The sequence below is a fragment of the Acipenser ruthenus genome, chromosome 15 (genome assembly GCF_902713425.1).
Source record: "Acipenser ruthenus chromosome 15, fAciRut3.2 maternal haplotype, whole genome shotgun sequence".
Classification (NCBI taxonomy): domain Eukaryota; kingdom Metazoa; phylum Chordata; class Actinopteri; order Acipenseriformes; family Acipenseridae; genus Acipenser; species Acipenser ruthenus.
In genome coordinates, this window is record NC_081203.1 from 30,856,806 (window position 1) to 30,867,856 (window position 11,051).

At 37.5% G+C, this 11,051-nt stretch overlaps 1 protein-coding gene across 6 annotated transcripts in view; it reads right to left on the reverse strand.

The window, feature by feature from the left end:
- LOC131697614 (echinoderm microtubule-associated protein-like 5) overlaps window positions 1–11,051 on the reverse strand; it is a 50,656-nt gene that overhangs the window by 15,291 nt on the left and 24,314 nt on the right. For all 6 annotated transcript variants that reach the window (XR_009307405.1, XM_058987852.1, XM_058987850.1 and 3 more), the window contains exons 8-22: window positions 10,623–10,760; window positions 9,961–10,217; window positions 9,177–9,389; window positions 8,847–9,014; window positions 7,559–7,665; window positions 7,139–7,257; window positions 6,114–6,300; window positions 5,789–5,894; window positions 4,601–4,694; window positions 3,191–3,291; window positions 2,752–2,945; window positions 1,759–1,870; window positions 1,203–1,330; window positions 708–849; window positions 392–544 (exon numbers count right to left, since the gene is read on the reverse strand). Coding sequence is in view for 5 of the 6 variants with exons in the window: in XM_058987852.1 (XP_058843835.1) it covers window positions 392–544; window positions 708–849; window positions 1,203–1,330; window positions 1,759–1,870; window positions 2,752–2,945; window positions 3,191–3,291; window positions 4,601–4,694; window positions 5,789–5,894; window positions 6,114–6,300; window positions 7,139–7,257; window positions 7,559–7,665; window positions 8,847–9,014; window positions 9,177–9,389; window positions 9,961–10,217; window positions 10,623–10,760 (2,219 nt within the window). In the remaining variant the exon portion in view is untranslated. The remainder of the gene's footprint in view (window positions 1–391; window positions 545–707; window positions 850–1,202; window positions 1,331–1,758; window positions 1,871–2,751; window positions 2,946–3,190; window positions 3,292–4,600; window positions 4,695–5,788; window positions 5,895–6,113; window positions 6,301–7,138; window positions 7,258–7,558; window positions 7,666–8,846; window positions 9,015–9,176; window positions 9,390–9,960; window positions 10,218–10,622; window positions 10,761–11,051) is intronic.

Consider the following 11,051-nt stretch of genomic DNA (forward strand, 5'->3'; position numbering starts at 1 on the left):
TATTTTACAGATTGCTTTCTGCACCACGATTCTCACGTCATCAGCTCCCACGGCTGCTGTTTTTTTTTTTTTTTTTTTTTTTACATTGATCGACATTTCTGTAAAATAGTTTTACATTGCTTTTCATATTAGAGAAAATACACTTGCCATATTACCATGTAATCCTCATCAATCATTTCTGTATCTACCTCCCACCCATTACACGAATATCAAGTTTAAAATGAAAATAAACATGCACTCAGTTAGAATGCTTAAGTCAATTAGCCTCCGTGTGCTTACAGTCTTCCTCAGCAGAATGAGGCATTAACAATAATCGTACAAAAACCTGCTTCTTTTCACACTGCTGTTTAATAGACAATGCTCCAATGCACGTAATTCTGCAAGCACTAACCTGGAGAAAACCGAATATCTGAAATGACATCCTTTCTGTGGTGAAAAGAGACGAGATCTTCAAGTGTGTCTGCGTTTACTATGAGAAAACTTCCATCGTTGAGTCCAACAGCCAGAGCCTTCCCATCGGGTGAGAAGCAGCAGCACCGGCCTCCTGAAACACATGCGAGAAATATTAGTCCTCCAGCAATTGTACCACTGGACTGAACATGTCTTGTTGCAAATTAATTTAAGTAATTTCGGGACCTGTTCACTAAACTTCATCCAATTGCACAGAACAATTGGAAGAGAAGTCCTTGTCTAGGAATTTCACTTACCCTTCTTGAGCTTTCGAACCGCTAGCATGCAGTGGCTTGGGGAGAGGTCCCATATACGAAGGGTTTTATCATCACTGACAGTGGCACAGATCGGTAAATGAGGATGAGTGGCCAGGCCCCACACTTCCCCCTCCATGTGACCCTTTCGAAATGTTTCATTAGAACATTTAAAAAAAAAAAAAAAAAAGATACAGTAAAAGAGATGGGCTTCAATTACAATGCATCGCAGTCAAGATAACTGGAACCATTTTTAAGAGTTGCGGACATGCACAATAACATAAGCCACCTGAATTCTTATGATTTGTTTTAATAAGAAACGCTGGTCTGGGACAGGTAGTCTGGTTGATTTTACTTTGTAATTACAAAGAAGCATGTCAGGATCTAGCAAACAGTTGAAGCTTGACAGCTATACAAATACCTTCCCGAAAAAGTTAAAAAAAAAAAAAAAATTTAAACATTTAAAAAAAATCTTCTAGATACATAACTGCACCTTACCTGAACCAGTAGGGTTATTGGTCCACTTTTATCAACTTCTAGGATTTCTCCGTTCTTTGTACCCACTAAAATATGGCCATGACCTAATGATATGGCACGGATGGAAGGGTTGTCTTCCAGCAACAGGCCTACAGGTTTTCAAAAAGAATAGATGTTAAATATTAAACTTTTAACAACAGAAATTAAACCCGTCAGCAGACAAAACACTCTCGACTAGCTACTTATGCAAGGATACTGTGTATCTGTATATCCTTGTACAGCAACCGAGTGGTTCAGGGCTCTGCCTCTGTTTTATATACACGTACTGTACTAGGTACAGTGTAGGGGCTGTTAAGGAATAACCCCCACCTTGCGCTACATGCTCTTAGGGCATGACAAATCTAAGCCAAAAAATTGCGATTCTATTAAAGTGTCCAAATTCTCCAACGCTTCTTAAAGATAACTGAACACATTTTTTCCCCCTAACGTGTTTACAAAAATTACAAAATGATTCAACCTACACCATGAATACAGTATGCAACAAAAAAGAAAACAGATGAAAAGTCCAGTCCTGTACCTTTGGAACCAGGTGCAAGCACAGCTCGCTTGACGGCGTAGGTTTTGAGGCAATGCTCAAAGGTGTCGTCCCAGAGAGCCACAACTCCGTCCTTCCCGCCCGTCACAAACCCCTAACGAAACACAGAGCTAGTCAGAGTGTAACAGTCGACAGCCCATCAGGACAGGACGACAGAATCACGATGATGAGGCAACAAAAGACTACAGCTGAAGCATCCCAGAAGAAAATAACCCAGCAGATCTCACTCTGACAGAAATTGGACAGCAAAAAAAAAAAAATATATATATATATATATATATATATATATATATATATATACATATATACTGGCTTTTTTGAGTCTCACGATTTTTTGAGCCTTAACAGTTTTCATTATGAGTGAAACATCATACACCATATAAGCACATATTTGACCACAAAATAAAGAATGTCTTGTACATGCACAACACGTCTTGGTATATGGTTATGGCTGACAGTTACCAAAAGAGTACATTTTAGAAAATGAAGATCGTTTTTCACATGTTCTTTAATCAACCATGTAGCAAAACAGTCAAACCTCACAGGTTAAAAACACAGCTTCTGAAACTATATCGACAAACATAAATTAAGCTTCAGTTTGTAGGACTTATTATTATTATGATTATTATATAGACTCTTATATATTTAATAATGCGTCCATAATGTTGTGTTTATCACAGGTTTTGCAAATAGATAAATGTACTTTAAAAATACACAGACAAAAACAATAAAGAGATGCAAAGTGATCATCCATGTGAATAATATCTGGACATCTACAATATCAGGCTTTTTAATGGAAGCCGACTGTCAAGCCAAATCAGATCTCTTTTTATTGCTTTTAACTTAAGTAACATAAAGATGATATGATGTGTGTGCGTTTATAGAAATAAATATCCCAGCTTGGGCTGATTGGGGTCTTAACCCATCATGAACAGAAATGCAGATTCAATGTTGGTTAAAACAAGTTGCTCTTACTTTCTCCAAGGCATGCATGCTGAAGACAGGCCCATCGTGGGCCTTGATGGTTTTAATCAGATACATGTCTTTCCAGATGCATATGTCCCCAGTTGAGGTTCCTGAGAAGACCATCTCCTCTGTCCAGCCATACACAGCACACATCATTGTTTCAGTCTTCCCCATGTTTCCTTTCCTCCCAATAAGACCTCCACCTGCAGCAGAAAACCGAACGCTCACTTTCAATGCACTTTTCAAGTTCAGCGCACTATTTACAGCGCATGGACTAAAAGGTTAACGGTTGCTATAGGGATGCAATTCCACATAAATTAGTATGGAATGCATCATGGAGTGAGTATTATTTCCTTTAGATATTTTATTATTTTAATTCATAGTTTATGTGAAATTACATTTGAATTCCTGGGTACCTGTAAAATATCAGCCTTTATTTCAGCCATACCTGCTTTGTGCCAGAATTTGATATGCTTTATTCCTGCTGTAATGAGCTTCTCTGGCATGTATGGATTGATCTTGATGACAAAGATTTTGTCTTTGCTTCCCCTGAAAATAATACAAACGATCATGAATATTATATATATATATACACAACTATGGCCAAAAGTTTTGTATCACCCTATAGAATTAACAAATTTTGCTTCATAAATTTGAATGAAAGCTGCTAAATAATGTTACATTAACATATTGAATTACATACCACTTAGTAGTTTTCCATATACTTAATGAAAAATTGACAAACATTTTAAAATGTGACATTTCAAAATCCAACATGAAATACTGTCCTACTATTATGGCTTCCGGTAGACTTTTGTGATATCATTTAGTTTCTTTGATTACATGATGCTAAGTTCTAAATTATGTTCATATAGATTTTTGTTTTTAAATTATCTCTCAATCTTAAAATTAAAAGTGATGCAAAACTTTTGGTCATAGCTGTATATTAGGATCTTAATCCATCATTAAAAAATCCAGATTAATGTTAGTTATAAATAATTCTGCAAAACAAGTTTATCTTTCTTTTTCTTAGGTATGCATGCTATATATTAACATCCCACAAAATGTTAAAATAAATGCTAGAAAGAGAATTATAGCTCTTTAATGCAGTAAGCCAGGCTTCGGCCTCCGTGTGTCCCCTGAGATGAACCTGAACTAAACCAATGAGTTTTAGAATGTCATTGTACAAGGCAGGCTCTGTCAGATTAGTTTAGCACTGACTGCTTCAGCAGACTGGTGAATATAGTGAATGCAAAGCAGATTACATTGCCAGCCTTTTTCTTGTTTGTTTGAAATAACAAATGCACATATTTTAAAAAACATTTCGTAATTAAAACTGAAAGACCATTACATGGATTGTAAACGACTCACTGGAGCAGGAAACAACTTGCAGAAACAGGCTGCAATAAAACGCAATGTGAAAAATCAAGAGCGAGCAGAGGAGGAAGATCAGTGGAAGATGAATCTCCTTTTTCTATTGCTGCTGTGACAGGGTTAAGTGGTCGCCGTCCTGGAAGAAAAATGATTTCCAAACCAGAAGGGATCCACTTTATAATTGATCGTGTTTGGGAAGGCAAGACACAGCAAGATTTAATTTGACGTCTAGGTAATAGTGGCTCAGTACTTAATATTTAAAATATTATAAATGAAGCCCATTTCTACATTAATAATCTACAATCAGTATTTCAGTCCGGTGCATTGAGGAACGGACATGATTTACAAGATGATTTATAAAGTCACTCTTAGAGGAATTCCAGCCAATAAATCAATTAGAAATGTAACCTTGACGTGCAGTGCTATTTCAATAGGCTTTTGGATAACAATGAGCCCCACATGTAGCTCGGATTTCTGGACCTACCTGATTGCTGATTGTTTTTCTCCCTTTCTCCAGTCCCACAGAACAATAGTGTGATTGTCATCGAGTCCCACCGAAGCCAAGCGCTTACCATCCGCTAATAAAAAAATGGACATGAGATCAACCAAGAAGCCCCCAAAAAAATCATGAATATTCCTCCATCTTCTATTTTTTCCCCCCGTGAACTGGAATGAATGTTAATATCACCCTCGGTTTGCCCGTGTTCGCTTCTTTTTATTACCCATATCTGTGTTTTCAGACAGTATTTCAAAAGCACTATTCAGAAGGATTATTCGTATCTCCCCACTGAAATCAGAATCACTTGGTTGAACATTCGTAACGCAACACTTTTGGTTTATTAATGGCTGACAATACTTCTAAACCACAGGGTTTGGTAAGAGATCCCAAGGATTGCTATGCAAGTGAATACACAAAGCTACTGAGCATTCATGGTGTGGACAGAGCTGCACAGGGCAGTTCATAAAGTGCCGTTTGGATCAGGTTTAACTGAGGGTGCAGAAATCAATACCTACCTACTCCAATTCAATGCAAAGGTGTACCACATAAGCATTTATTACAATTGCATGTAGAATGCATCTTCTAATCTTTAAAGCTTACATTATTAATAATAATAATAATAATAATAATAATAATAATAATAATAATAATAATAATAATAATGTTATCTTGGCTCGGAATGATTTCTCCTGCAGAGTACCTGTACTTTATTGAATAACAAAACCATTTAATTTAAATTTAAAAAACATCTTACCCTGACAGCCACACAGAGCTCTCTAGTGCATTTTACAAACACAGCACATTCGGCGTATTGGCCAGACTAATTAAAAGCTCTCTCGGTAGTGGTAGAAGGATTGCAACCATGTCTCAGGCACAAGTGAAGCCATTAGGGACTGCATTGTGTTTTTTTCTTTTTAGGATTCTAGAAATAGGAACCATCCAGCAATAGACATGAACCAGATTAAATAAAACAGCCCCCCCCCCCCCCCCCCAGGGGAACTATATTGTTTGATTTAACGGTTTGTCATTCCCACCCCCACCCCCCCCACCCCCCATCCAATCCCATCATTAAAAAACAAAATAAGCCTTAAATTAGGAAACAGGTTATGTGAAGCCATTAAATCTTCTGAAAGATAAAATGTATTTCTAGTTGTACAGCTTTGTGTGTAATACCTGAGAAATCAACAGCACAAACTCCATACTGGTGGTGCCCTTTTAATACTGACAAGGTTTTCAGCATCTCAGAGTCCCATATATGAATGGAGGAATCTCGTCCCACCTAGAAAAAAAAAATACTAATAAAAAATAGTGCAACAGATAACAAAGTCATCAGTATTTAAACATACTTTACATGTAATGTCACTGGCCATCTTTATGGACCCTGGGTGTAGAAAGGGAAAGTGGATTTGTCCAGTCATGGAGTTAGGCAATGGCTTTTTTTTAAAAACACCTTCAAAAATTAAAAATAAAATTGTGCAAAAGCTTTCCACAGCTTTACCTGGCCTGTTGCCACATAGTCCTTCAGCGGGTGAATGGCTAAACACAGGATGTCATCATCGTGTCCCAGGTAGAAGCGCTGTGTGTTCTGCTGTCGATTGTACACCACTCCCACTCCAGCCACGTGGTACACAATCTCCCCAGTCTGGGTGTAAAAGAGGTTGCTCCTGCAGTCATAACCCCTGTACCTGATTCCATGCAGAACAGATACAAAAATACTCAGAGATCCTTGACAAAAAGCACCATACGCACCAACACTTACAGTATTTATGACTCATCTGAAGGTATTATACCACGGAGCATTAAATAATTCAGTGCCTACACTAGGTAGTTGCATTGCATTGTGATCTAGACTAAAACCCCTATTATTTATTTTTTCAGCAGCTTTGCTCTGCACTAGAGAACTGTTTGTTAAACACCTTGAAATGCTCATCTACAGGAAAGGTGGTACGAGAAGAATATATATTATATCATTGTATTGTACTGTATTGTATTGTATTACATTGCATTGTGCAAGACTGGAATTGATTCCTTCCTATCAATATACCTGACAGCATCTCGAAGGTACTAAGCAGGGAACAACATATACAAAAACTGTGCTTAGCTTCAGGGTCAGTACTATTTATTGCCCTTTAAAAGGTCATGCCTTTTTTCAAAGGATGTACAGATTACAGGTGAGCTCAAAGTGGAACAGGAAAGGAGATGCCTCTCCTTCTTAGTATCTAACCATCATTACCCCTCCGCCCATCTGCAATGCCGCACTGACATTTTGTACAGTAACTGTGAAATACCGGACATCTTTAGCATCTTTTGCTCCAGTGTAAAAGTTGCACCATTTTTGTTATAAAAAGAAGCACATACCCCCCCTATCAAGAATATAAATGACGCATTACCGCACATAAAGAATAGTACTTCAGTACTTCATAACAAAATACCCATAGGTACTTTCAGCAAAATCAAAAAAGAGTGTCTCCCAAGATACAGACCTCAATAGCTCAGACAGCCAGTTGTCAGTACTGTGCTTACCCGTGGATGAAGTGCAGTCGAACGCTGCTGCTCGGAGGGCTCACCCTTTTCTTTGTTGCAGATGCTCTCTGTTTTTCTTTGCATTGCTCTTTAAGCTGAGGTAGATCTTCTTTGTAAACCTTTGTTAAAAAAGAAACGTATATGCAGTTGATTTTCCCAATGCATCCCAAAGGCAACTTGTGTAGTTAAATACTGGTGCAATACTTGAACATAGCTACTGACAGAGCAGTAGATTTGTGACCATTGTGTCCATAATTCAGTACATCGATCTGAAAGAATCCACAGTCTGTGGTATCATCTCATACTGATCTGAACGTGCTGTATAGTGGACTTCATTGCTGTGAAGAACTGTTTTATGGTCGGCACACCTTGATTATTTAAACTTCCCTCAACTTCAGAGTGAAACTGCAGGACACAAACCTGTCGTCGATAAGTGAGCTGGGTTTCCTGCTCAATTTCGGAGTCCATCTCTGGCACATCTGACTGATCCGAATCCGATTCTTCACTGTGGGATTCTGTTAAGGTTTCTGCAATTTAAAAAAAGTAGCACCTCAAGCTTCTGACTGAATCCAAAGTACTTTGTTAAACCGAATGTAATACCCTGAACCTAACAAGGTCTGAAGATTGTCACAGTTGTTTCATAATTGACAGGGGAGAGGTACGTCTGCGTTGTAAAGACCATCACAATTCAAAAGCAATTTAAAAACAATCTAAAGAAATTTATGAAGCTCTTATAAAACCAGCTCTGATAATGCCTTTGTTTGGATTGCTATTACTCTAGTGTGCTAAAATAAGCAAAAACAGACGTGGTCTTTAAATCACAAGGGGTTCTGAGCATGGCTAACTCACATAGATGCCTTTCTTTATTGAAACTAGATGTTGCTTTTCAAAAGCAGTATTCCTGGCCTTTTAACACAACACACTTTCCTTAACAGGAATGTGCCTTCACATACCATTAAACAATACTAACTGTAGGCACAGAGGCAGGCATTGTTTACAGCTAAAACACAGCTCAAAAGATCTGCTCTTCATGCAGCTCTTCCAGTTGTAAATGGTAAAAAAGCATTACTTATGCTGGGAAATGAAAGCAGACCAGGCTAATGGACAGAACACAAAACACTGAGGGTAATTTGAAATAAAAAATATATTATTCAGTACGTTTAAAACATTTAAATGGTTTACTTTGCAGCAAATTAAAAGCCAATTTTTGATGTCGTACTAGACTTTGTTTATAAGAAGCCATAGGCATGCTGGTGTCTGGTCATGTTAATATTGATGAAGAGATGAATTATAAATAAATTCGGGTTCAGCTCTAACATCTCCAGGTTTAACGCACGCGGGGTCCTTTTTTAAAATGTGGAAGTGGGGGTGCACATCTCATTGCATGTGTTAATAAGTTAGAAGATAAAGGAAAACTGGCCAGTGTTCCATGTTGGGCAGTTCACAATTAAGATTATGAGCCCCAGTGATTTGGTATAGAAATGCACATTTATTGTAACTGTTTGCTGTACGAAGAATTCAATTGGGACAATCCACTTGGGGTTTATTATATTTATTTTCTGTACCTGTATGTAAAGATTCTAGAACAAGCACATGCTGAATATTCAAGTTGGAAGTAATCCTAATATATATATATATATATATATATATATATATATATATATATATATATATAAAATGCAGAAGTTATATAATGCAAATGACCTACCTTGAGGTGCTATATGAAGAGCATCTTTAGATTTTCTTTCTGGGATAAACTTCCACTGGAATACAGAATGATCGGCTCCACCAATAGTAATAACCCACTGATAATCATGTGACCACCTGGCATTTGTTATATGAGCTGAATGACCTAAATATTTTTTAAACTTTGCGCCTGAGGACAGATGGGAAAAACATGTCACATAGTTTACACGGTATTAAAAAGGTCTATTGGTATTCTGTTTATTTCAGTAGAGTGAGTTTTAAATACATATTGTTTATGTGGCTGGCCTTTAAACAATGTATACGGTACAGAACAAAAATAAAGAGTACAAACCTTTCTTTAAACAAGGATATCGAAAAAGTTTTACTAATCCATAGTCGTCGGCAGTGACTAAAACTTGATTATTAAAGTTTGCATCTACTGAATTAATATCATTAATATCCGAATATTTAGGCCATATTCCATTCACTTCTGGACCCAGTGAGCAGGTCCAGGTGGACCACTGTACGAGTTTGAACTCTTCTTTATTAGTGACCTCCTTACCACCTGAACAAAATAGAGGAAGAAATACAGATTGCTTTGAATAAACCATTACAAAGGAAACACGCTGTGAAAAGCGATTACAGAAAACTAGAAGAATCAATAGGCTAACCATCCAAGAGGGGCTAAGAATGAATAATGAAAAGCTGCAGGCTACTATAAAAAAAGATATCCCACTTTAATGCCCTGTCAGACAGAGAGGACATTTAATTATTTTTTTTTTGTTAATAGTGCATTATGTTAAATCAGCAAGGCAGAATTATTTAAAAAGGGGGGAGGGAGTGGATCAATCTGTACCCTCCTGGATAAGCTGAATTTTACAGCAGGGTATAGGTTGATCAAATCGACCCCCAATATTAGTTTTTTTCTCAAGGCAAATGGTATCCACAATATACAGGTTCGCTGGAATGGAATCACGACCCAACAAATAAAACTTACAGTGCTGATTTCCAACGCATTCATATTCTACATATCTACACAGTGCAACCCCCAGGAGTGTTGTAGAGATAATACACCTGTCTGATCAATCTCCACAATGTTGAATTGAAAATACATTTTTTAAATGCTGTATCCTTACTTGGCATTTTGTATAAGAGTCTTTTTCCATTTCCGTCATTGGTTTGCAAATATTTGCTGTCTGTAGACCAGTCCATATGGGTTATGAAACTAGTAGAGCCAACACACTCTCCCACTTTCTTGTAGCGCTGTACAACTCCATAAATATCCACCGAGTTCTCATTGGAGCCCACAGCCAGATGCGCCCCATCAGGGGAATATTTTAACTCATGAATGGCCTCCTTTCTGTCCTTGACATGAACGACCTCAGTCATGTCTCTGAATCAGGAAGAAAATTAAACAAAAGGGAATAATCTAAACAAAGCAGGACAATATATTGTCTAATCACACACTGTAAGAAAAGCATCAACACTTTACAAGTGGGGGAGGGGGTTAAACATATATATTAATATTTCTTATTGAATCCCAGTTAAGTGCTCGTTAATTCATGGTACATTCCACACTTATTATAGATGGATTATTCGATCAGCACTTTTCCAATCATTATTGATAAGAAGCGACTCCAGGATGCATCCTCGTGCAGAATTATAAACTGTGATAATTGGATTATTACTGTAACTGTGGAGAACTTTTTTCCCCTTGATCTGAACTGCAATCTGATAAACCTCAGTCTGGGCTTTATTCCAATAGACATCAGCACTTTCACTGCAGCATGGCACATACCTGACCCGCAACACAGTAAAAGAACCGTCCTTCATTCCAAGAGCAAGATGGATACCATCTGTACTCACAGCAGCACAGCGAATGGGTTCTTCCATATTACAGCGGGCAATCAATGCATGGTCAATGAGACTCCATATCCTACAGATTGAAATTTAATCCAACACAACCAGAAGGAGGGAGAGAGAAAGGGAGAGACTGGGTTCAGTGTTAAAGATTTTCATTCCACAAGAGTAATTAGAATTGTGACCTTGCAATAATAGAATGTCGCAATCTTTGCTATGTCAAGTTTATTGGCTTCGTGCTCAGAAAGCACATTGTAAAATGCACAGGTGGATTGTAACTAAAATACACATTATGAGGAATCAATCTCTGCCATTGATTTTCATGAGGGCTCTAAATCTGTACATCCTGAGATGTACATGACACTGT